Source organism: Loxodonta africana, chromosome 7 (assembly GCF_030014295.1).
Source record: "Loxodonta africana isolate mLoxAfr1 chromosome 7, mLoxAfr1.hap2, whole genome shotgun sequence".
NCBI lineage: Eukaryota > Metazoa > Chordata > Mammalia > Proboscidea > Elephantidae > Loxodonta > Loxodonta africana.
The window spans coordinates 128,577,670-128,604,400 of NC_087348.1; the positions used below are offsets into that span (position 1 = coordinate 128,577,670).

The 26,731-nt window shown below is 38.2% G+C and overlaps 1 protein-coding gene across 3 annotated transcripts in view; it reads left to right on the top strand.

Annotated features, from left to right (window-relative positions):
- Window positions 1-26,731, top strand: part of CUL5 (cullin 5) — a 127,666-nt gene that overhangs the window by 42,760 nt on the left and 58,175 nt on the right. For 2 of the 3 annotated variants that reach the window (XM_010595436.3, XM_064288891.1), the window contains exons 2-4: window positions 6,029-6,138; window positions 19,847-19,946; window positions 25,429-25,605. In XM_010595436.3, the coding sequence (XP_010593738.1) occupies window positions 6,029-6,138; window positions 19,847-19,946; window positions 25,429-25,605 (387 nt within the window). Of the gene's footprint in view, window positions 1-3,073; window positions 3,150-6,028; window positions 6,139-19,846; window positions 19,947-25,428; window positions 25,606-26,731 lie in introns of all 3 variants that reach the window. The other variant, XM_010595437.3, reaches the window with a different exon arrangement.

Genomic DNA, 26,731 nt, shown 5'->3' on the forward strand with positions numbered 1-26,731 from the left:
TTTAGGTCTTTGATTTTGAGTTAGTTTTTATGTATGGTGTTAGGTACGGATCCTTTTTCGTTTTTCTGCTAAAGGAAACTATTTCAGAGTAAACAAAAGGGAAGTTCATTTCTGAAAAACAGATATCACATGTACAAAATTTGTTGGCCTGTGTAACCCAAAATCAGCCAAAATATCATATACTTTCAATGAAATACCTAGTAAAACACAATGTTGCAATGGAATGATCAAACAAAAGCAATAAAAATAGAATGAGAAGTTTTTGTTAAGTGGTACCCTTCCGTAATTTCACAATTTCATGCATCCTACTTGCATTACTACCTCCTGTCTTTCTGAGTCACTCTCTGTAGTGCCCTGATTGCAATGATTTAACTCTACTAAATACTTTTTTATTTAATGTGTTGTATCTGTGGGTTTATACATCCTTTCCTCACTTATCAACATGGTTAGGTTTCAAAGACCAGGTCATTATGCAAAATCATTTTTATGCAAAAATGGAGGATGACCACATGAGACCACAAAATGGAGAACTACTGCGTCATTACGTAAATGCCAAATTATATCATTACATAACCATTAAACCACTGAGAATCATGGCCCATCCGAGTTGACATATCCTTAACCATCACAGCCAGTGTCGTCTTGCCTCGCATCTTGAGGTTCATTACTAGCAGACATCTGTCATTAATGCAGAAAATAATTGGATAGTAAATTTTTTACTGCTGTCATAAATGCAAAATATTGGGTAAAAAGATAGTGGATACGTGAGGAGAAGGTGAACATTTCATCAAATTAGGAAACATTTTGGCCTTCATTTCTTCAATATTCCCCTCACTCCTTGACTCTAATTATATGTAGGTTAGGTTACTTGATGTTGTCCCACAGCTCAGCGGTAACTCTGTTCCTTTTTTTTTTTTTTTTTAATTTTTCATTTCCATCTTCATTGTGTTCATACTTTCTCTGCCTTCTTGGACATGAAGAATATATTTATAACACCTGATTTAGCATCTTCCTTTACTAAATCTTTAACATCTGGGTCATTTCTGGGTCAGTTTCTATTGGTAGATTTTTATTTTGGTAATGGATATTTTTCGTTTTTTTTTTTTCTTGCTTGGCAATTGTTTTGATTGGATGCCAGACATTGTGAATTACGTTTCTAGAGCTGGATTTTAAAAAATTTTCTTGAAATATTTTGGTTTTGGCTGGGATGAAGTTACTTAGAATCAGTTTGATTCTTGTGAAGCTTGCTTTTTAGTTTTATTAGTGTAGGTCCAGAACTGCACTTATAGTAGGGCTACTTTGGCTCCACTTCTGAAGGACTCTGCCCATTGCCTAGTGTATCGGTGAGTGTTTCCACTCTGGCTGGTGGGAATGTGAACTACTCCTAGCCCCGTGTGAGCTATGATGACTGTTTTGCCTACTTCTTTCCAATGGTTATTTCCTCGGCCTCAGATAGTTTTCTAACACACATGTGTAGGTCAATACTCAGCCAAAGACTTAAGGGGACCCTTCTGCAAATCTCTAGAGCTCCGCCTCTATGCAACTTCTCTGGTACTCTGTGCCAGAAATTCTGATTACTTTTGGCTTCCCCAAACTTCAAACTGTGTCCCCTCAACTTGGTGAGAGTGAGACGACTAGGTGCTGTTTAGGTGTCCTCTTCTTGTGATGAGGCCTGGAAATTCTTCAGACAGTTTGCTTGGGCATTCCTAGGACTCACCTCATTTGTTTTCCTTTTTTTCCAGAATTGCCGTTCAATGATACCTGTTGGTTTTCTAACTGTTTAAGGCAGAAGGGGAAATCTGGTTTCTTTTATTCCATCAGCGTTGGAAGCAGGAATCTCTGTTTCTCTTCTTGATGTCACTTGTCTCCCTCTTACCCAGTATAAATTATCCATTCAGTCATTATAATCATTCTCTTGAATATCCGTTGACTCCCTTTCCCCATCTTGTTTAGCTTGGCAAAACCACAACCTTTATTAAATCCATCTCTCCACCTTTCAGAGCCAGCACCTGTGAGGCTGCATATCAGTTGAAAAAAGACAATTATGCTGACTATTTTCACCTTAAATTCATGTTCCCAAACTACAGCTGAGCCCAGTCATACTGTGCTTCCCTAGTTATCTGTTCTTCCACTTTTTAAAATGTCTGTTTCACATCTTTCTCTCAAAATGCCAGTACCATTGAGAAAATTGAAGCAATCAAAAATGAGCTTTCTGGAGCCCTATCACATATACCCAACAGGATCAAACGTGTTTGTGTATGTAAGATTTTTTGGAATCTGTTATAAAATTTTGGTAGAAAACATTTAGTATTAAATTACTCCTTTTACTGAGTAATAGGGGAAAATTTTTCTTTAGGTAATCTTATTTTCATCAAGCAGGAGAACCAGATTTTGTTTCCTGTTTTTTTGCCGTAGCTATCTGAAGCTTTCAAAGCTTAACCAGGATTTATCTCAAGTACATGGTAACTCTGCACCTTTTTGATTTTTAAGGGTTTATATTATATTTAAAAAAATAAAAAAGGTACAGTGTTACCATGTACTTGAGATAAATTAAATTCTGGTTAGGCTTTGAAATCCAGATAGGTATGGCGAAAATCAGGAGATAGAATTTGGTTCTCCTGTTTAATGAAAGAAACATAAGATTTACTAAAGAAAGAGTTTCCACTGTTACTTAGAGGAGGAATCTACACTTAGGAGTCCTGGTGGTGTAGCTGGTTAAGTGTTCAACTGCTGACTGAAAGGTAGCACCTACCCAGCAGCTTCATGGGAGAAAGACCTGATTATCTGCTCCCGTAAAGATTACAGCACAGTAAACCCTATGGAGCAGTTCTGCTCTGTCACATGGAGTTGCTATGAGTCGAAATCAACTCAATGACACGTAACAACAAAACATATTACATGTAGTTTTATAAATTGCCAAAAATGCTTTTGGAAATAGACCTAATTGAAATTAGAAAGTGCCTTCTTGTTAAGGGGATATTACGATTCTCCATGTGATAGTCTAGAAGAGAAAAGGCTTGTATGTTCTTTCCATGGTTCTTTAATATTTGTTATTTGCACACCCTTTCCCCAGAAGGAAGAGTAAATGAAGCATTGAGGATTATGGGAAAATAATAACAGTAGAAAAATAATATGAAGCGAGGCATAAGGTTAGTACACAAGGTATACAAATACGGCTCTGAATTTCTCATTAGCCATCACTAAGAGGAAAGCAAAGTTACCTGAAGTCCATAAGGTAAAAATAAACTAGTTGTTCGGGGGAGAAGCACAGCTAATCCTGATGCTGAGATTTGAGTGAGTATCTCCCATGGATCCTTATAGTAATAGTATGTGATAAAAGTAGCCACCTGGGGTAAGTTACTTACAGACAGTATAGTAACTTTTAGGATCATCTGTGTTTGTGTATGTAAGAAACATGACTTGCTTTTACTAGAGTACAGTGTTCATCAGTGGTTCTTAACTTTTTTGGGGTCATAGACCCTCTAACATTTTATGGACTTTTGTCATGAATTTGTTAAATGTGAGGATTCTGAACTTATCCCCAGGCAGATTCTGGTTCAGTAGATCTGAGGTAGGTTTTACAAATCTTGTGTATTATCAGCACCCCAGTGATTTTGATTGTTGTCAGACCATGTATTTGGAAACTGCTTCTGGGATATAATTTCAGGGAATTCACAGACTCCATACAGTTAGTCCATGAAGGTCAGATTAAGAACCTCTGATACAAGTGAGTGAGCAACATCTTCAATGACATTCGTATAATAAAAATAATAATGAGTTTCATAGGGGTATTTGGTGCTGGTATATTAGTTTTTAGTATATTGTTTTTTATTGAAATTTATTGGGCTAACCAAGACACATGGCCACACTTAACTTGAAACAGGGCAGAGAAGTGCAATCCTAGCAGGTGCTGAAGGGAACTAAAACCAGAAATACTTGGTGAGCTGTACTAATGACTAACACAGACGGGGAGTGTGCGTGTGTGTGAGCTGTACTAATGACTAACACAGATGGGGAGTGTGTGTGTGTGTGTGAGCTGTACTAATGACTAACAGACGGGGAGTGTGCGTGTGTGTGAGCTGTACTAATGACTAACACAGACGGGGAGTGTGCGTGTGTGTGAGCTGTACTAATGACTAACACAGACGGGGAGTGTGCATGTGTGTGAGCTGTGCTAATGACTAACAGACGGGGAGTGTTCGTGTGTGTGAGCTGTACTAATGACTAACACAGACGGGGAGTGTGCGTGTGAGTGAGCTGTACTAATGACTAGCACAGACGGGGAGTGTGCGTGTGTGTGAGCTGTACTAATGACTAACACAGACGGGGAGTGTGCTTGTGTGTGAGCTGTACTAATGACTAACACAGACGGGGAGTGTGCGTGTGAGTGAGCTGTACTAATGACTAGCACAGACGGGGAGTGTGCGTGTGTGTGAGCTGTACTAATGACTAACACAGACGGGGAGTGTGCGTGTGTGTGAGCTGTACTAATGACTAGCACAGACGGGGAGTGTGCGTGTGTGTGAGCTGTACTAATGACTAACACAGACGGGGAGTGTGCGTGTGGGTGTGTTTGGTAATGTAATGAACTTTTACGATGTTTTCCTTGAAGTCGAACCACTTTCACATTCCTTGGATAAGCCATGCCTGATTATGAGATATCATTCTTTTGATATACTGCTCGTTTGATTTGCTAATATTTAAGATTTTTGCATCTGTGTTCTCTGGTAAGAATGGCCTTGGCAAGAATGGCCTAGAATTTCCAATTCTTGTACTTTTCTCACCAGTTTGGTATCAACAGTTTGTTAGTTTTAAAAAAGGAGATGGATTTCTTTCCATCTTTTTTTTCCCTCTGTTTTCAGCACTGGTGTAGATTTTTAGTACACTTTTTATGAAGCATTTAGGGCAACTACAAAGAGAGCACAGTCTCCACACAAAACTATCTTCACTTCTGATACTGCAAGTTCAGGAGGTCCCAAAACCACACTCTCGTTTTGTTAATTCTCTAGAAAGACCTTTAGAATTGACTGAAACCTGTTATACTCATGGTTACTGCTTACTGCAGGGAAAGGATACAAATTAAGATCAGCCAAAGGAAGAGACACATAATGCAGAGTCCAGGAGGGTTCTAAACACAGACTTTCTGTTTTCTTTTCCTTATGGAATGGAGCCCTGGTGGCGTGATGGTTAAGCATTTGGCTGCTAATCAAAAGGTCAGCAGTTCGAATCCACCAGCCACTCCTTGGAAACCCTATGGGACAGTTCTTCTCTGTCCTGTAGGGTCACTTGTAGGGTCACTATGACTGGAAATCTACTCATGGCAACCTTTTCTTTTTTTTTTCTCTCCTCCCATGGAGTCAAGATGCTTTACACTCCCAGCATTGATGTTTAACAATATGCATGAAGTTCTGCCAACTAGGGAAGCTCACCGGAGTTGTGGTATCCAGAGTTTTGTTGGGACTTCATCACATAGTCTTGACTGATAGATTGTTCATATGGCTAATCTTAGTTTGTATGTTGACTGATACCATGTGACCCAAAGCCCCTACCCTAAGTCACACTGTTGGTCTTTCTGGCATGGCCAGCACCTGCCCTCAGACTATACAGGTATAGCCAACCCCTGCTCTAAATCACATTGTTAAGACTATCCAGTATGATCCAAGGTCCCCAGGCAAACTGAGACTCCTATCAGGCATAACATTCCAAGGGCTCAGAGATTATCTCCTAGAAGCTCAGGGCTAAGGCTAGACCTTTTCTTTAGTCAAAGCCAAATTTTTTACTACACACATTTCTACAATTAATTTTTTTCCTTTAATAGTGGTTTTCCTGTGGCTGTTTGATATGAGGTTAAGCTTATAGGGGTTTCATTATGGGAAAATGATTCTTTTAAATTTTGAGCCCTGCATTTCTCTAGCGGAAACCTTGGTGGCATTTCTCTAGCTATTGAAGGATAGAAATTACAGGACTTTTTCTTTATTTAACTGCATTTAAATTAAGCTTCTCTCTCTTTTTTTTTTTTTTTTTAAAGAATAAAGGTTCTCTTCAGTTTGAAGACAAATGGGATTTCATGCGTCCTATTGTTTTGAAGCTTTTACGTCAGGAATCTGTTACAAAACAGCAGTGGTTTGATCTGTTTTCGTAAGTAATCCATTAATTCTAACTTTTTACTAACATAAAGGAAATTTTGGTGATGTATTTCTCTACCAAAATTGAATGTATGGCCCTAGATTGGTCTGTTTACCTGTTTAAAATTATCACTAGTGTACAGGGGTCCCCGAGGCCATGCCCAGGTTCAGTAATTCCTTAGAAGGACTCAGAAGAGTCCGCATGTAATAATACTTATGGCTATGATTTATTACAGCAAAGAATACAAAGCAAAGTCACTAAAGGGAAAAGGTGCATGGTGTGTGGGGTGAATTCCGAGGGAAGCCAGGTGCAGGCTTCCAGGGTCCTCTCTGAAAAGATGAGTTTAATTCCCCTAGCAACAAGTTGTAGCAATATATGTGAAATGTTATCTACCAGAGAAGCTTGTTAGAGGCTCGATCCCCAGAGTTTTTACTGGGAACTGGTCACATAGGCAGCCTCTGTTTGACATACATAAAAATTTTGAATTCCCAGAAGGAGAGGTGTTCAGCATAAATCATATTGTTTGTACCATCAGTTTAGGCACAGTGAGCCACTCTTAAACCATTTTGGGAAAGTTTTATATCAGTGAGGGAACTGTTGGAGCCCTGGTGGCACAGTGGTTAAGAGATCGGCTGCCAACCAAAAGGTCGGCAGTTTGAATCTACCCGCTGCTCCTTAGAAACCCTATGGGGCAGTCCTTCTCTGTCCTATACGGTGGCTATGAGTTGGAATCGACTCGACAGCAATGGATTTGGTTTTAGGGAACTGCTGACCATTCTAGTTTTTCAGAGGCCGGCCAAAGGCCAACCTTGCAAGCAAGGCTTTCTAAGGATAGTAGTCTCAGGCCCACTATGTTAACTCTTTTTCTCTACAGTCAGCCCCCTTGGCCTTTGGCCAGAACATCTTTATATTGAAATTACAAACTGTAAGAACCCAAGCAGCAAGGGGAGGCCAACCTGCAATATTGATCTCAGTTACGCTTTTTAAGAGTCCTGGATTTAGTCAGTTAAATCCTATTAACCATGATAACCAAGATAACCAAAGGTCTATCTTAGAAAGCCACGTGGCTTTCTCCTTCATTTTCTCTTTGAGCATTTTTTACATGGCCTGAGGCATCAATTCAGGCACAGCACAACTCTGGGCAGTAAGTTGAAGCTGACATGAAAGCCTTCCGGGATTGAGGCAGTGTGATTATAGGGTGTACACACAGGAAGTACAATCCCAGAGGGTACATGTGGTACTCTTGGAAAAAAGGAGTTTAGCAAAAAAGGGTATTCTAAGCAGGACATATGTTAGTCAGGCAGTACAGTTTAACAAGACCCCCAGTGTGGCCTACTGCCGTGGATCCTCTTGATCTAGGGTTCCCAGTCCAGTCCAATTAATTGAGTTCAGTTCTTGATTTCAGAAGGCAGTTAGTTCCAAACAGTTTTGCTTACCCATCACACAGTTCAGTTGACTCACAAGTGTGGACAACACCTGGAGGTGTTCTGTGTGGAAAGTGCAGGAACTAGGGCCATTCCCTGTAGTCTCATAGTCAGCATTGCCAGGTGCAGTTGTAGGCTCAGTTCGAATTCAGTGCCCTGACAGCAGCTTGGGAAAGCAACGCTGGGAGTTTTCCTTCAGGAAGAGGGGAAAGCTTCCAGGAACAGTTCTGACAAGCAAAGATCATTAATGCCCTCTACCTCCTGTCTGCCCCCCAGGGGCTGGGTTTTGTTTTTTCTGCATTGTCAGAAAATCACTGTGTCCCAGTCAAGTAATAAAACTTTTAGGTTTTTTCTATTCATTTTTTATTTTTATCCAGACCTACAAGAGCGACAAAAGCATTTTTACATAACTAGGAAGACATGTCATGTTTAGAAATTGATCAGGATGAAATCTTGAATTTTCAAAAATTTCAAAATGCGTTTACATCATCTTCCACCCTTTCATCCTGATATTTATCTAGCGAGTGGCCTAGGAAAGAGCAATTTCTTCCTGAGGACAGCTGCATTTAGTAAATTGCTTTACTAAGGTGTGTGTACCAGGAGAAAGGTGAGAAAAATAGAGTCAGGTTATCAATCTATTGTTGCAACCTGCAGCTAATCTAGAAAACTAACACAAGTCAATAGCAGTTACACACCCCTGAGAGGGGGTCAAGAGTCTGACCTCTAAGGAGTGGATGGAGGGGTCACACTCCTTGTGATATGCTCTCTCCCAACGTGCAGCTTTTGGCAGGAATCACAAGTTAGGAATGCGATCACTCTCTGTATCAGGACTAATAGAACTGATGAGCAGCTTGATTGCAGATGGCTCTATCACAGAACAATCTCTTTTCTGTGGGCATCTGCAAGTGAGTCAGACAGTCTAGCCAGAATCCATGATGTTTTCACAGTTCATGGCCCCGCAGAGGGGTGTCTTGCATTTACAGTGGTCCCGAGTTGAAGTTCTATTCATTGAGCGTGTGCCTGCTTTGGGTTCAACACCGCTTTTGCTAAGATTGGAACAGCCCAATAGCAGACAGTATCAGGTTTCAGCTTAGAGTCAAATCCAGCAGGTAGGATCTGTGAATTCGGGATTCCAAAAAAGCCAGTGGATTTTCTTTGGCAGTAGCAAAACCAAGATCCTGTGGGACCAGACAGTCGCATTCCAAATCCAAGGGACAAGAAAGATTTTCCTAAGCCCTTTTTGTCTTAAGAGTCCAAATTGACCCATTCAGGTTATACGTATTGGGCCGTAAATCGTTAGCCACTGAGGGTCAGGCATGTGATTTCACAAGAGCTCGTTAGCTACTAAAAACTGCTTTCTGAAACTCCAAAAGTATACTTCCGTCTGAAGATTTCCTTTCTTTTCATATTTCCCTATCTCCAGAGGCGGCAGTAGGCAAAACCATAATAAAAATCATTCGTTACGGAGACATTCTCTTTCCAACACTCAAAGAGTTTAAATTCCAGTCCCCTCACCAGTGGTTAAAAAAAAAAAACAAGCAAGTTGTGTCCCCAACCAAAACCAAACCAAACATGTTGCTGTCGAGTCAATTTTGACTCATAGCAACCCTGTAAGAGAGTAGAACTGCTTACCAGGGAGTGGCTGGTGGATTCGAACTGCCGACCTTTTGATTAGCAGCCAAATGCTTAGCCACTGTGCCACCAGGGCTCCAAGCTGTGTCCCACTAACATTTTGTTTTGCATCTTTCCGTGGTTGGAATGATCCCTCTAACATTTATGAAATCACAAGCTTGTAACATTTTACGTCAATTTTTACCATACATCAAGGCACAATAGCCACAAAATACAAAGCCATTTTTTAAACGTTCCCCCCTTTTTTGTCTCATTACAAATTTATTCAAACCCCTTTCATTAGCATTATAGCTGCTGGGAGACCCTAGCTGGAAGACAAGGGAGGTGGAGGGCTGCTGCAGCAGCAGCTAAACTGAAGAAATATGTAGAGTGATATTTTCTCCCCCTGGTTTATCTAAAGTTTGCTCCATCCTTGAAAACTAACCAATTTTTCCTCATGTTTACAGAGAGCACCACAAACTTCTAAAACTTTTGGCCCACCCAAAGCTTAGCTTTAGGAATGTTCAGGCCTTTTCTCCTCCCACCTGTGGGGAGAGAACAAAAACTAAAAGCATCACCAAGGCTGTCTTTTTTTCACCCCCACTTTTGCCAGCGTGGCCAAAAGCAGCCAAGGGTTCCAGCAAGCCAACTCTCCTGGGATTAGCTATGTCATTTTTGAATTCCATGGATAACGTCTACCTCTCACAACAGACAGCAGCACTGGTGCTGTTTCATACAGTGGACGATTGTATAGTCACGTAGGCACTAAGGGCTTGTCACACTACCCCTTCGTCCCTCCTTTTCCCGAACAATGCTTTCACCATGTTTCATGTCATAAATTGTCTCCTGAAACTCACTTCTGACACCAACTGTGTCACCAGTTCCCAAGACCACCCCCTAGATTCAGTAATTCACTAGGAAGACTCGGACTTAGCGTATGCTCATGACTGTGATTTATTACAGCACAAGGATACATAGCAAAGTGAAAAGGTACATGTGATGAGGTCCAGGGGAAAACAGGCACATGCTTCTGAGTCCTCTCCCTGTGGGGTCACAGAAGATGCACTTAATTCCCCCAGCAACTAATTGTGACAACACTTGTAAAATGTTGTTTATCAGGGGAGCTCATTAGAGATTCAGTGCCCTTGGTTTTATTGGGGCGTGATCATGTAGGTATCCTGTCCCTAGCATGTACCAAAATTCCAGACCCCCCATGAGGAAAGCAGGTTTTCAGCATAAACTGTATTGTTTTCACAAAAGTTTAGAGACAGTGAGTCCTTACCAGGGAATGGTGCGAATCTCACCAGAATCCAAGTTCCTAGACGCCAGCCAAGGGACAGCCTTGCAATTAGACCTTAGGGATGCCAGCTTCATGCCTGCTACAGTAACTCTTTTTCTGAACACTAATGAAGTACTCTGTCAATGAATTGTAGATGTATGACTGAATATTCTGTACACGTTAAGCTTTTGTGCTAATTTCTCTCTTTTTATCACTTAAGAAAATAACCTAATTTCCCTAAAGAATGTAGAGCTTATTAACTTATATCCATGATTCTGCCCTGTGAGAATTTCATGTTCAGTAAATAGCTGAGGCATTTTAAAACTTTATTTATAGCATTCATATATATATTAAATTATTTGACTGAACTATTTTATGAATAATATGTTGAGTGTCTTTGGTCAGTTTGTATTGATAGTATGATTTATTGTCTAGAATAGCGCTTGTTTTCTGAGCATTGCTGACTGAGGAAAGGAGCATAGAGGGATGGTCTGCCCTACTTAAAGTGTTCTCCTGAGCAGAAATGTTCGATAAGCAGTACTTGGTATGTGGCCTCAACAACATTATTTTTGTCTTTGATCTCCTTGAGTTACCCAAGGCATCTCAATATGTAGTCCTTTCAGGCAAAAAGCATTTCTGTATGTGTTTTGCCATCATCAAAATTATTAGACCTGGAATAACTAAACCCCAAAAAAGCTTTCTGAATTTTAGCCATATTTTAACCATGTTAACCAGTAACGTTTATGTTGCATATCTTTCTAAATCGAAGGTACTAACAATGCATTTATCTTAAGCTATGTTAAATATTTGAGATTTGTTCCTCTTTTCTCATAATCACTGTTACACAATCAGTTTCGTACATTTCCAGATGTTCATGGGGGGGTGGGTTACAGTGCCTCACTCAGCTGAGAACTACTGGCCTAGGATTCTTATTGTGTTAAGTTTGACTCTGGTTTGTTCATTTGAAGCCACAGTCAAATAAATGATTTTCAACTTGTGAAGCCTTATTTATTTCCCTAAATTGTAACTGTCAGGAATTATTTATTTAAATTAAAATTTGTTATAAACAGTTATAGCAGGGATCAACCAACTGTAACAACTATTTCATACACCATAGTTTGGATTAAGATTTTATATTTTCTAAACCCAAGATTTAATGCAAAGTGGAAAAGGAGGGGAAAGAAAACCCAGAGTTCAGTTACATTTAAAATAATTAACAGTAGATATATTTTGTGACTTATTGCTGATGCTAGCCATGTTTTATGTCATTCCAGAACTTTCAAAAATATGTTTAATAAACCTTAATATATGTGAATGTGAGTACACTACTAATTTATGTTGCAAAGGAGTAATAAGTTCTGGAGTGAAATAAGTTGACAGTGTCTGTATTGAATTAGGAGCCCTGGTGACACAGTGGTAAAGAGTTCAGCTGCTAACCAAAAGGTCGGCAGTTTGACTTTTTACCAGCTGCTCCTTGGAAACTCTATGGGGCAGTTCTCCTCTGTCCTGTAGAATCACTATCAGTCAGAATCAACTCAACAGCAACGGGTTTTTGTTTTGTTTTAATTGAATTAGGAGCCCTGGTAGTGCAGTGGTTAAACGCTGCCAACCGGAAGGTTAGGGGTTTGAACCCATCAGCTGCTCTGCCAGAGGAAGATATGGCAGTTTACTTCCACGAAGATTGTAGCCTTGGAAACCCCATGGGGCAGTTCTGCTCTGTCTTACAGGGTTGCTATGAGTTGGAATTCACTGACAGCAACGGGCTATTTTGGGTATACTGAATTAGAAAATACTATGTAGAAAGAAAAAGTAATACAGAATAGTGGTTAAGAGCTTGGTTGCTAACCAAGAGGTTAGCAGTTAAAATCCACCAGCTGCTCCTTGGAAACCCTATGGGGCAGTTCTGCTCTGTCCTATAGGGTCGCTATGATTCAGAATGGACTTGATGGCTGTATGTTTTGTTTTGTTTTCTATTTAATTAAAGTCACTTCTGTACTTAAAGGGAGAGAAACTGCTGATATTGGATTTTGCTTCTCATTAAAGGAGCTTACATTTTTGTATTTCCACAGCCAAGTGTATTTATTTGGGTTATAAGTAGGGCTTCTCAAGCTTAATGTGCATATGAATCACCTGGGGATAGAATGCAGATTCTGGTTTAGTAGGTCTTGTGTAGGCCCCAAGATTTGGTGTTTCCAGCATGTTCACAGGTGATGCCAGTGTTGCTGGTTGGGGCCCAGACTTGAGAAGCAAGGAGCTGGAGCAGTGGTCTTCAAACTTGAGCAGACATCAGAATCACCTTTGGGGCTTATTAAATAACAGATTGCTGAGTCATAGCCCGAGAGTTTCTGATTCAGTACTTCTGAGATGATGTCCAAGAATGTGTATTTCCAACAATTTCCCAGGTGATGCAGATGCTGCTGGTGAGACCTTATTTTTAAGAAAATTCTTCATCTTTACTATAAATAATTTCTAAAAGATTTTTTTTTCTAAATTGGTTTTTATGACACCACCTTCTCTTGGTTTGTCTCCTCTTGCCTCGTGTGCCTCATCTCATTCACCTTTCCTGACTCCTCTTTGTGTCTCTCTTAAGTGTTGGTTTCTTTCAGAGTTCTATTTTTCTTCTTATTCTTTAACCATAGTTCCCAAATCTTTATAAGCAATCCAGATTATTCTCTTGAGTTGAACTTCCAGACACAAGTAGCCAGTTGCTTCCTGCATATATGTTTCTTACGTTCCATAAGTACTCCAAATTCAGAATGATAAAATCTGTTATTCACAGCCTCAAACCAAAAGCTATATCTTCCTATTTGAATTGAAATTTTCTCCTTTCCATTCTAGCTGTTTTTGCCCCACTGTCGCTTGTCTGAACTATTATAGTAGTCCTCTGTCACCTTAACTGCTTTGTTGTATCTCTGTATTAGTTGTCTAATGCTGCATTAAAAATTACTCTAAAATTTAGCAGCTTAAAACAACATTTTCTCACAGTTTCTGAAGGTCAGGAATCTGGTAGTGACTTAGCTGGGCAGCCCTGACTCAGTGTCTCTCATGAGGTTGCAGCCAAGCTGATGGCAAAAGAGTTAGACCTAGATTCACCCAGGGGTGAAGGATCTGCCTCCAAGCTCACTCACATGTATTGGGCAGGTCTCAGTTCCTCACAGGCTGCTGGCCAGAGATATCAGCTCCTCACCATGTGGATCCCTCCATAAGGCTTGCTTTCCCCAGAGAGTAATATGAGAGAGAGAGAGAACATGCACGAGTGCTCAAGACAGAAGCCCTTTCATAACAAAGTTATGGAAGTTATATAATGTCATTTCTGCCATATGCTATTGCTTATACAGACAAATCCTGGTGCACTGTGGGAGAGGACACACAAGAATATGAATACCAGGAGGCAGGGTTCACTGGGGGCTACCTTAGAGGCTGGCTACCTCAGGATTAGAGGAAATAGATAATGCACGGTATAAAAAAGAACTCTAAAAAGATTCCAGTGTATATCATTAGAGGGGCATAACATGAAAGAGACTTCTTTGAAAAATGAAATGGTCAAAATAAGGGAGACACTTTTGAAATAAAAGATAGAAAAGCTAAATAATAAAAGACTAAAGTAATAATTGGAAAAATAAAACCAGAGTTCTCCCTTAATATAGAGCAAAAGACAAAGTATGGAAAATGAAATAAAAGTAAGAAATATGTAACTATAGATCCAGAACTGAGTTACCCTCTTTTTAAAAGGCATTCCGGAAGGAGAGAACAGAAATAGCATAGTCCAAAAGTATAAGAAGAAAATTTCCCAGGACTGAAAATTCTTGTTCTCCTTGCTCGTTATATTGAAAGTGCTAAAAAACATGCCTAGACACATCCTTAAGAAATTTCAGAATTCCAAGGATAAAGAAAAGAATCTTAACTCTTGCAGAGAGGAAAAACGGGTTGCCTTCAAATCAAAACAGACTGTTCTCTCACTTTTCACCAGCCGCATCGGATGCAGGAGGTTGATGAAACATTTTCTTTAAATCTTTGAAGAGAAGTTATTTTGAACCTAGAATTTTATGCATAGTCAATGTGTTAATAAAGTTTAAGGGAAAATGAATACATTTTCAGATAGGGAAGGATTTAGTGAATTTAAGAATTCTGTAGAAATGAAAGAAAAACAAGATATGATAACCCTTTCCCTCACCATTACCAACATCAGTTATTAAAGAGAGTGTGCCTTATTAAACTGAAGAGAAGATGCTCTTGAGCTAGGAATCCTGACCGTGAAATGAATATAAATAGAAAAAAGACCACATCCATTCAAAAGTATGATAAGAAAGTGCAAATCAAAACATTTCAGCTGAAGCGGAACAATCAGAAAGCAATTAAAGAGGTTGTTGACACACTTTGAAAAATGTAAGCAATGTTGCTGAAAAATTTGTATAGAAATTGTCAAATAAAAACCTGATTTGCTATGTAAAGTGTCACTGAAAACAAGGTAAAATATTATTAAAAAAATTTTTAGCTGTTAAAAATTCTCTAGCAAAAACCGAGTATAAAGCGGAAGAACACAAGCACAACATTCCAAACTGAATTAAATACCCTCACACAAGCGTTTGTGGTTATGATAAAACACCATGAATCAGAAGTGATCCCTGCCTCCTGGTATTCAAATCAAAAAGAAGAAATGAAATGAAAATTGGTTGAACTTAGGAAACAAATAGAAAAAGACAAAGTCATATCAGAAATTGATCATCTCAGTAGATGAAGAAAAGCCATAATAAAAAATATTGTTTTAAAAATAAAATAGATCTGGAAGGCATTATACGGAGTGAAATTAGTCAGTTGCAAAAGGACAAATATTGTATAAGACCACTATTACAAGAACTCGAGGAATAATTCAAACAGAGAAGAAAATATTCTTTGATGGTTATGAGAGGGGGGAGGGAGGGAGGGTAGAAGAGGGGTATTCACTAATTAGATAGTAGATAAGAACATTTTAGGTGATGGGAAAGACAACACACAATACAGGTGAAGTCAGCACAAGTGGACTAAACCAAAAGCTAAGAAGTTTCCCGAATAAACTGAATGCTTCGAAGGCCAGCGTAGCAGGGGCGGGGGTTTGGGGATCATGGTTTCAGTGGACATCTAAATCAACTGGCGTAATAAAATCTATTAAGAAAACATTCTACATCCCACTTTGGAGAGTGGCATCTGGGGTCTTAAATGCTAGCAAGTGGCCATCAAAGAGGCATCAATTTGTCTCAGCCCACCTGGCCCAAAGGAGAATGAAGAACACCAAGAGATAGAAGGGACCACATAAACCTGAGACTACACCAGCCTGAGACCAGAAGAACTAGATGGTGCCTGGGTACAACCGATGACTGCCCTGACAGGGAACACAACAGAGAACCCCCGAGGGAGCAGGAGAGCAGTGGGATGCAGACCCCAAATTCTCGTAATAAGGCCAGACTTAATGATCTGACTGAGACTAGAAGGACCCTGGTCGTCATTGCCCCCAGACCTTATGTTGGCCCAGGACAGGAACCATTCCCAAAGCCAACTCTTCAAAAGTGGATTGGACTGGACAATGGGCTGGAGAGGGATGCTGGTGAGGAGTAAGCTTCTTGGATAAGGCGGACACTTGAGACTATGTTGGCATCTCCTGCCTGGAGGGGAGATGAGAGGGTAGAGGGGGTTAGAAGCTGGCGAAATGGACATGAAAAGAGAAAGTGGAGGAAGGGAGCAGGCTGTCTCATTAGGAGGAGAGCAATTGGGAGTGTGTAGCAGGGTATATATAAGTTTTTGTGTGAAAGACTGACTTAATTTGTAAACTTTCACTTAAAGCACAATAAAAATTAAAATAAAATAGATTCTTCCTTAATCTGATAAAAGTTTATCTGTAGGTATCTTAATAGCATACATCATCCTAATAATAACATATTGGAAGTACTGCATTTAAAGTCAGGAACAAGACAGAGTTATCTGTTTACATGCTTCACTTCAGTTTCCTTTAGGTTTATGAATTTGTTGCAGTAGGATTGCAAGTAGTATTCTTATATATATGCTTATATCTTATTTTCCATATCTAATCTCACCTATTTAATCTGGCTCTCAAGAGGTTGATCCATTTCACTGGTCTTTTCAAACCAGGTTTTGGATTTATATTATTTTATTAACTATGAAAACCCTGGTGGCGTAGTGGTTAAGTGCTATGGCTGCTAACCAAGAGGTCAGCAGTTCGAATCCACCAGGTGCTTCTTGGAAACTCTATGGTGCAGTTCTACTCTGTCCTATAGGGTCACTATGAGTCAGAATCGACTCGACGGCAGTAGGTTTGGTTTTTTGGTTTTTACTAAATTTTGGGGTATACTCAACATAATGGCTTAGTTAAGCTTTACTGGAAGGGGTTTCATGACTCTGTAGTTCATCAAATAGCTAGAAACTTCTTCAGTATTACCTTTTTTATTTTTGGTTTTTATGCAAATTTCTCATTGAGGTATATCACATATATATAAAAAATAGAAGTGAAATTTTTAAAAGGTGAGCACATATGTGTAACCAGCACCCACATCAAGAAACCAAACAAAATAGAACACCATAAGCCCCCTCATGCTTTCTCCCAGTCACTACCTGCTACTCTGCAAGGTAGCTACCATGCTGTTTTCTAATACCATAAGTTAATTTTACTTGATTTTGAACTTTATATAAACAGAATCGGAAACCCTGGTGGCATAGTGGGTAAGTGCTACGGCTGCTAACCAAAAGATCGGCAGTTCAAATCCACCAGGTGCTCCTTGGAAACTCTACGGGACAGTTCTACTCTGTCCAATAGGGTCGCTATGAGTTGGAATCGACTCGACGGCAGTGGGTTTATAAACAGAATCATACAGAAAATACTTTTGTGTTTGACTTTTTTTGCTTAACATTAAACCTGTGAGACTTATCCATTTTGTTGCATGTAGTTTGTTAGTCCCTTCTCGTTGTAGTATATCATATCCTTGTATGAATATGTCACAGTTTATCCGTTCTCTGGTTGATGGACATTTGGGTTGTTTTCAGTTTTTTGGCTATTATGAACAGTTTTGGCTAATGTTGCTATGAACATCCTTGTACATACCTTTTGGTGAACATTTGTATGCATTTCTGCTAGGGTATACTTAGGAGAGGAATTTCTTGGCTATGAAGTATGTATGTGTGTATGTTCAGCTTTAGTAGACACTGCCAATCAATTTCCCAAAGTTGTGCAAGTCTCTTACATTCTCACCAATGCTTGATGTTGTCTTTTCATTTAAGCCACCCTACTGGGTCTGGAGTGGTAGTATATTGTGTTTTTAATTTACATTTCTCTGATGACTAAGGAAGCTTATCTTTTTATATATGTATGTATATTTATTAGCTTTATGGATATCTAGTTTTGTGAACTAGAAGATACTCAGCTGCTCAGAAATTAAACATTATATTTCTGGAAAATTCATGAGTCAGAAAATTACTTTGAGAAATAGTGAATATTTAGAGCTGCATAATAATGAAAGCTTGTTGGGTGCAATTACAGCGGCACTTAGAGGGGAGTTTATATTCTTCAGTGCATATATACAGGTATCCCTGCTTTTTAAAAGTTTGCTTTATTCTGCTTTGCTTTTACAAAGGACCCATATTAGTACCTAACAACAACAACAACATTACTACTTGTTTTTGCAAACTGAAAGAAATCAAAGTGGACTTTTGCTTTTATGAAAAAAGGCAAAAAGTGGAAATAGCATTCAGTGTTAATTTTCCAGCGAGCCGTTACAGAGGCAGTGCCCACCATGAGCATCGAGAATGGTGTCATCAAGCTCCTTCGCTGGAGATTACACTCAGTATCTACTTTATGTGTTGTTGTTGTTAGGTGCTGTCGAGTCAGTTCTGACTCACAGCGACTGTGTGTACAACAGAATGAAACACTGCCCAGTCCTGTGCCATCCTCACAATCGTTGTTAGGCTGAAGCCTGTTGTGGCCGTTGTGTCAGCCGTCTTGTTGAGGGCCTTCCTCTTTTTCTACTTTACCAAGCAGGATGCCCTTCTCCAGGCATGGTTCCCTCCTGATAATATGCCCACAGTATGTGAGACATAGTCTCACCATCCTTGCTTCTGAGGGGCGTTGTGATTGTACCTCTGCCAGGATAGATTTGTTAGTTCTTTTGGCAGTCCGTGGTATACTCAGTATTTTTCAACACCACAATTCAAAGGCATCGGTTGACGCTTACTTTATACAGGCTGTGTATTTATCATATCATTCCTGCTTGTACTGTATGTTAGTATTATTTCAGGTTTTATGTATTATTTGGTATAAATTTTTTTCATATAAATTAAGGGTAATTGCTTCTTTGCTTTATACCATTTCGGCTTACGAAAGGTTTCATAGGAACACTCAGGGATGGTGGCAAAAAATGTATTCGGAGTAAAAAGAAAGGCTAAAAGTCAATTATGTAAGCCTTCATTTCAAGAAACTAGAAAAATAATTGCAAATTGAAAAAAGTAGAAAGAAGGAAATAATAAAGACAAAAGCAAAAATCAATGAAATAGAAAGCAAATGTGCAATAAAGTCAAATATTAGTTCCTTGAAAAGAATATTTTTTCCACTTATTTTCATTTTTGCTTCTTATCAGATTCGTTAATTTGTTTCTTTATTAATGTCTTTTTTCTGATTTGTTTGACTTTCTGGTTTTTTAAGATGAATTCTGAGTTCTTTTAATTTTTCTGTAATAATGTTTGACTTTCTAATTTTTTAAGATGAATTCTGAGTTCTTTTAATTTTTTCTATTTTTGTATAATAATATAATGTATAACATTCAGGGCTGTACATTTTCTTCTAAATACTTCCGTTGTTACATAGATTTTGTGGTATGTAATGTTTTCCTTTTCATTCCTTTCTGGATTGTTAGTATTTTTCTTTTACCTGTGTATTATCTGGACACTTAATTTCTGAATACCGAAGACTTTTTGGGTTATTTATTTGTTTACTTGTTTATGGCTGTGAGCAGGGAATATGACCTATAAAAAATACCTCATTTTAAAAATTTTGTATATGCATGTGCTCTTAGAAACACTCTGAGAGGCACAAGAATTTCCACCTGTTAAATCGCGTCTATTGATTGTATTTTTAAATTCCTCTATGTCGTTAATTTTTTCTGCTAGATTTTTCTGATGTGAAGAGGTTTTGTGGTAGACCCTTTGGATTAGCTAAGTCAACACTCACTCCCTGTTTTCCCCCCTTTGCTTACCTCCCACTGTTCAAGGCTGGATAGTTTAATAGTCACTTCTTTGCCCTCCCTTGCAGCTAGCTTGATCTGACAGGGTTCATGACTGGAAACAGTATTAATAGAGAATTTAAGATGAGCTTTGTCTCTGTTCTTGTTCCATTGCTAATGTTTGTGTACCTGCTTTGTTTTTACAGGGATGTGCATGCAGTATGTCTCTGGGATGATAAGGGCCCAGCAAAAATTCATCAGGCTTTAAAAGAAGACATTCTTGAGTTTATTAAGCAAGCTCAGGCAGTAAGTTCTTTGTCTTTACTTTATATTAGATTTGTTTTAAAACTTTACTTGGAGAATACCATATTTTCTGATTTTGAAGGTAGGACTTCCCGAAGTAAAAATATTCCATTGACTTGTGACACATTATTAAATAGATTTTGTAATGATATGATTGCCATTTTTTCCTCCACAGTAATTTTTCTGTTTGACAGTACATCATTATCCTTAATTAAAAAATGCTATAAGTAATTCAGTTTTTTATAAGTTTTTTAGAAATCCTTACCACCATCTTTTTTGGCTGCACCTCAATCCACATAAATCTATTTTTTTTCTCGCTACTAGTACCTCCTCACAAGCTGACAGTAATTTTCTTCAATTCCATATACTTCTCAGACTGTAAAATCCTTTGATTGTCCTTCGCATTGCAACTGCTGAGCTGAAATTCAGCAGCCTTGAGTTGATAGAACGTTCAGGTGTTTAGCATTATTGAAATGAAGACAGAGCTCATTTAGGTATTAGGTCAATTATGCAAAAGCTAGCTTTGTTTCTGACACCTTTCTCTTTTGGAAAAAATTAATGCAAAAGTAAAGTATTATTTAAATCAGCTATGGCATCACTACTGAATCCCTTACCACTTTGAAGAAAGGCCTAAGGCCATGAGGTTATTTTCCTTTCTATAAAATGAAGTCTGAAAACTAGAGGGCTAAAATTTCTTATTCTTTAGTTTTAATTTTTACATGAATGTCTTGTATAACATTAATACATTTTTTAAAAATCTTGTTAAATAGCAGTTGTAAATTTAAAATGTGTTTTTTTAATATATGACAAAAGAGGGTATGAAATTGAGATACGATTGGCACACAGTTAATTCGGCTAATAGCTACTATGTTGGTGAGGTAAGAATGATGTCATGTTAGGTATTATGTAGGAAATTAAATGTTTCATCAAAGACAAAATTTATTCTGCCATTTTGATACATGATTTTAAAAAACTTTATAGGAAATTAACTTTTAATGAAAATAAGCCGTATTTTTAGAGTTTACTTAGAAAATTAAATGTTAAAACTGATTTAGAAATGTTTCCACTTGCACTGGAAAATATATCAGCCTATCTATTTATGATAAGGGTTTCACTATAACATGACCTAGTAAAGTCTGGAAGGTAGACCTAAGCAAAAACCCGAGGATGGATTTATTGCTTTTTTTAATTCAGAACAGCAGAAACCCTGGTGGCATAGTGGTTAAGTGCTATGGCTGCTAACCAAAGAGTCAGCAGTTCAAATCTGCCAGGCGCTCCTTGGAAACTCTGTGGGGCAGTTCTACTCTGTCCTCTAGGGTCGCTATGAGTTGGAATCAACTCGATGGCACTGGGTTTTTTTTTTTTTTTTGGTTTTAATTCAGAACAATTAAATTCTAGGAATAGCAGTATAATAAAATACCAGATATAGGTGTGTGATTTTCTTTCTTTATTTTTTCTTTCCAAGCTATGGTCCCCAACCCCTGACCCAAGTTTACTCTGTCCCTCAAAGTGTTTGGATATGTCTAGGAAACTTCTATGCTTTTGCCTTGGTCCAGTTGTGTTGACTTCTGCTATATTGTGTGTTGTCTTTCCCTTGACCAAAGTTGACAGTTGTCTACTATCTAGTTAGTGATTTCCCCCCTTCTTCTCTCCCCATTCTCATAACCGTCAAATAATTTTTTCTCTTTGTAAATCTTTTGAGTTCTTACAATAGTGGTCTCACACAATATTTGTCCTTTTGTGACTTATTTCCCTTAGCATAATGCCCTCCAGATTCATCCATGTTGTGCAGTGTTTTTTGGATTCATCATTGTTCTTTTTTTGTGTGTGCTGTTCCATTCTGTGTATATACCATAATTTGTTTATTCATTCTGTTGTGCATTTAGCTTGTTTCCATATTTTTGCTATTGTGAATAGTGCTGTACTGAACATAGGTGTGCATATGTCTATTCTTGTGACGGCTTTTATATCTCTAGGGTATATTCCTAGGAGTGGAATTGCTGGATTGTATGGTATTTTTATTTCTAGCTTTTTAAGGAATTGCCATATCATTTTCCAAAGTGGTTGTACCATTGTACATTCCCAATAGCAGTGCATAATAGTTCCAATTTCCCTGCATCCTCTCAAACATTTGCTATTTTGTGTTTTTTGGATCAGCACCAGTATTGTCAGGGTGAGATGGTATCTCCTTGTCGTTTTGATTTACATTTCTCTAATGGCTAATGATTGGGAGCATTTTCTCCTGTGTCTGTTGGCTGCCTGAATGTCTTTGGTGAAGTGCCTGTTTATATCCTTTGGTCCTTTTTGAATTGGCTTGTTTGTCTTCTTGTTATTGAGGCAATGAAGTAATTTGTAGATTTTAGAGATTATACCCTTGTCAGATATGTACTAGCCAAAAAATGTTTTCCCAGTCTGTATGTTCTCTTTTTATTGTTTTGGTGAAGTCTTTTGATAAGTGTAAGTGTTTAATTTTTAGGAGCTCCCAGTTATCTAGTTTCTCTTTTGATGTTTGTGCATTATTAGTTATGGTTTGTATCCTATTTATGCTGGGTATTGGACCCCTAGCGTCATCCTTAATTTTTCTTGTTTTAGGTTTTATGTTTAGGTCTTTGATCCATTTTGAGTTATTTTTCGTGAATGATGTGGGGTATGGGTCTTGTTTCATTTTTTACAGACGGACATCCAGTCATGCCAGCACTGTTTGTTAAAGAGACTGTCTTTCCGCATTTAATGGTCTTTGGTCCTTTGTCACGTTATCAAGTCCTCATAGATGGATGGGCATACATCTGGGTTCTCAGTTCTGTTCCATTGGTCTTTGTATCTGTTGTTATACCAGAATCAGGCTGTTTTGACTACTGTGGCTCTTATAAGAGGTTCTAAAATCAAGTAGCATGAGGCCTCCCACTTTGTTCTTCGTCAGTAATACTGTACTTATCCAAGGCCTCTTCCCTTTCCATGTAAAGATGGTGATTTCTTTCTCCATCTTGTTAAAAGAATGCTGTTGAAATTTGGATCAGGATTGCATTGTATCTGTAGATCGCTTTGGGTAGAATTGATATTTTCACAGTGTGAGTCTTGCTATCCATGAGAGGTGTGTGATTTTAAATGATTTAAAACTTAAGGAAATTCAGTTCTGTGAGTCACTGTAATAGACAGTGTCTAATTGAGCTTATTTTTTTAGGTTATTTTTGGATTTTGGGTGTCATCAAGTTGATTCCAACTCACAGCAACCCTTTGTGACAGAGTAGAACTGCCCCATCGGGTTTTTTTGGCTGTAATCTTTATGGAAGCAGATCATCAGATCTTTCGCCCGCAGAGCCGCTGGATGGGTTTGAACCACTAACCTCTCGGTTAGCAGCGGAGGATTAACCATTACACCACCATTGCTCTGAAAAAGCAATATGCATTAAAAATGTTTATTATAGAATTATTTAAAATGACAAAACAGGAAATAAAAGTAAATATATGATGCTTAGGAAATTATTAGCTGATTTTGCCTAAGCTTTATTAATACCACAGCAGTCAGCTGGTGACTCTGCAGGGACTGTTTTGTCCAAGAGAGCCTCAGTCACGTATCTGGTGATTGGTGTGCTGGCTTTCAGCTGGGCTTCTTTCTTCACGGAGTTTGTCATTCTCAACGAAACTGGCCTTTGAGGTAAAAGCAGAATCTACAAAACCTCTTCAGATCTAGACTCAGAAGTCTCACAGTGTCACCTCTGCTGCATTTTGATGGTCAAAACATAAGACCTGTCCAAACTCCAGGGGTGGGGAATTAGACTCTGTTGCCTTTTTTTTTTTTTTTTTTAGTCGAGCTATAATTCTATACTGTAAAATTCACCCCTTTAAGTGGACAATTCAGTGGTTTTTTGTATAGTTGTAAGGTTGTGCAACCATTACCCACTAATTCCAGAACATTTTCGTCCCTACAAAACAGCCCTACACCCATTAGCAGTCACTCTCCATCCCTCCCCACCAGTTAACCACCTGCTTCCTGTCTCTATAGATTGCCTGTTCTGGATATTTCATATAAATGGAATTATATAAGATGTGGTCTTTCATGACTGGCTTCTTCACTTAGCGTGATCTTTTCAAGGTTCCTCTGTGTATCAGTACTTCATGTCTTTTCATGACTAAATGATAGCCTGTTGTGTAGATACACTCCATCTTGTTGATCCCTTCGTCAGTTGGTGGGCGTTTGGACTGTTTCTACCTTCTGGCTGTTGTGAATAACGCTGCTGTGAGCATTCATGTCTGAGTTTTTGCAGGAACATAGGTGTTTATCTCTCTTGAATATGTGCCTAGGAATGGCATTGCTGGGCCGTACGGTGATGCCATGTTTGACTTTTTGAGGAGCTGTTGGAAGCTGTGGTATTTTGCACAGGTTCTGAAGTGCTGTACCATTTTACATTTCCACCAGCAATGTACGGGGGTTCTGATTTCTGCACGTCATTAAAACTTTTTGTTGTCCATCTTTTTGATTGTAGCTATCCTATTGGGTGTGAAGTAATATCTCATATCTCATTGTGGTTTTAATTTGTGTTTCCCTAATGACTTAGGACCTTGAGCATCTTGTCATGTGCTTGCTGGCCATTTGTATATCTTTGGAGAAATGTCTATTGAAATCCTTTGCTCATTTTTAAATTGGGTGGTTTGTCTTTTTTTATTGAGCTATAAGAGTTCTTTATTCTGGATACTAGATCTTTATCTGATATATGATTTATAAACATCTTTTCACATTCTATGGGTTTTCTTTTCACTATTATGATAATGTCTTTTGAAGCACAAAAGTTTTTAATTTTGACGAAGAGCAGTTTACCTGTTTTTTTCTTTGACTGCACTTTTTGTGTTCATTGCCAAATCTGTCATTGCCAACTTGCATGTTGTTTTACCAAGAATTTCATAATTTTAACTCTTAAATTTAGGTCTTTTATCCATTTTGAGTTAATTTTTATATATGGCGTGAGGCAGGGCTCCACCTTCATTCCCTTTCATGTGGATATTCAGTTGTTTCTGCATCAGTTGTTGAAAAAGCTACTCCTTCCCCATTGAACTGTCTTGGCACCTTTATCCAAAATCACATTGCCATAGATGTATGAATTTATTTCTGAATTTTCAATTCTGTGGACATTGCATTCTTAGATGCGAAAGTACTTAGTCGTTAATAGTGATAATCGTAACGAGAATTCGTATGAGAAGGTAAGAGAAAACGTAAAACACAGAATTGTACCTAAACCATATTTACAACTACACACATTTTGAAGCATATACATAAAGCTAGTCCGAATTAAGAAAGAAACCATTTTATTTGTTTAGGGTGATAAGAATGGGAGTAATCTCATCTTTTTAACTTAAAAAAAAAAAACAACTAAATTGCTGTGATAAAGTTTATAATAAAAGGTTTTAAAATTATGGCATGAATAAGTTTTATTCTTATTCTTTAAAGCATCTGTCTTTATTTCAAGTTGGTATGATTCTTTTCTTTCAGCGAGTACTGAGCCATCAGGATGATACAGCTTTGCTAAAAGCATATATTGTTGAGTGGCGAAAATTCTTTACACAATGTGATATTTTACCAAAACCTTTCTGTCAACTAGAGATTACTTTAATGGGAAAACAGGGCAGCAATAAAAAATCAAATGTGGAAGACAGTATTGTTCGAAAGGTAAGTCAGTTTTCCCATTGTTTCCTAATATTCTTCAGAAATAAGGTAATTTAAAGGCTTTTGAAAGGAAGTTATACTTTACATGGCTTTTTCTATTTCACATATAAATCCCTTTTCATTTCTTGCTGGGTTGTATTGAATATTATTATTTTTCCTTCATTTTTAGCTTCAATTCTTTGTCATCTCTGAGGTTTTAAGCTATAGCTCCGTCTTCAAATATTACCTCTTTTGGTTTTCCTTTTTAACTTTCTCCTTCGCCTAGATTTATCTTCAGTATTTTATTTTCCAATGCTTTCTTTGTACCTTTTCCTTCCTGTAAATTAAATTACTTTTTTTCCCTTTAAAACATCTCACTTTTTATTAGATTGCATTCTGATAACTTTGTGTTTAATCATGGCCAAACCGTTGTCATCTTTATAATCTTTCATTTGATTCTAGTTATTATAGACTCAGTATGTACTGTGTTTATTTTCAAATCTTGCGTAGTTCCTAGTTCAAATCTCTGTGCCCAGTAACACCCATGATTTAGTTTAAAGAACTTAGCTCTGATAGTGAAGAGTCCCAAGTTTCCCTTTCAATGCTGGAATAATGACCTAACTTTGCTTTTCTCGTTTATAAAATATCTCCCTACATGTGAGAATCACGTGGACCATAGATTTGAAAGTAAAAAAATACAATTTGAACTTTAAACGATTCACTGGTTGCTGTGGTGGTCATAGAAACAAACTCAGACATTAAAATAGTGTAGGCTGGGCATTATCCAGTGGTTCTCCACTAGTAGAAATAACGGCAATTTGGAAGATTTATAACCAAAAAAAAAAAAAAAAAGGCGAAAACACTTGTACGTGCTATCTGCTTTGCAGTCCCAAAATCTTGTCCTTTCTTGTTTTTCTGCTATGTCTTTAGTTTTTACTATTGATTTTGGGAAGCAGCATCCCTTAATGATTTATGAGCAGAGATTCTAGGCCCCCAGTCCAGCACCAGTTGCTGTTGAGTCGATTGCAAATGATGGTGACCCCGTATGTGTCAGAGTAGAAATGTGCTCCTTAGGGGTTTTAATTGCTAATATTTTTGGAAGTAGACCAACAGGCCTTTCTTCCGAGGTGCCTCTGAGTGGACTTGAACC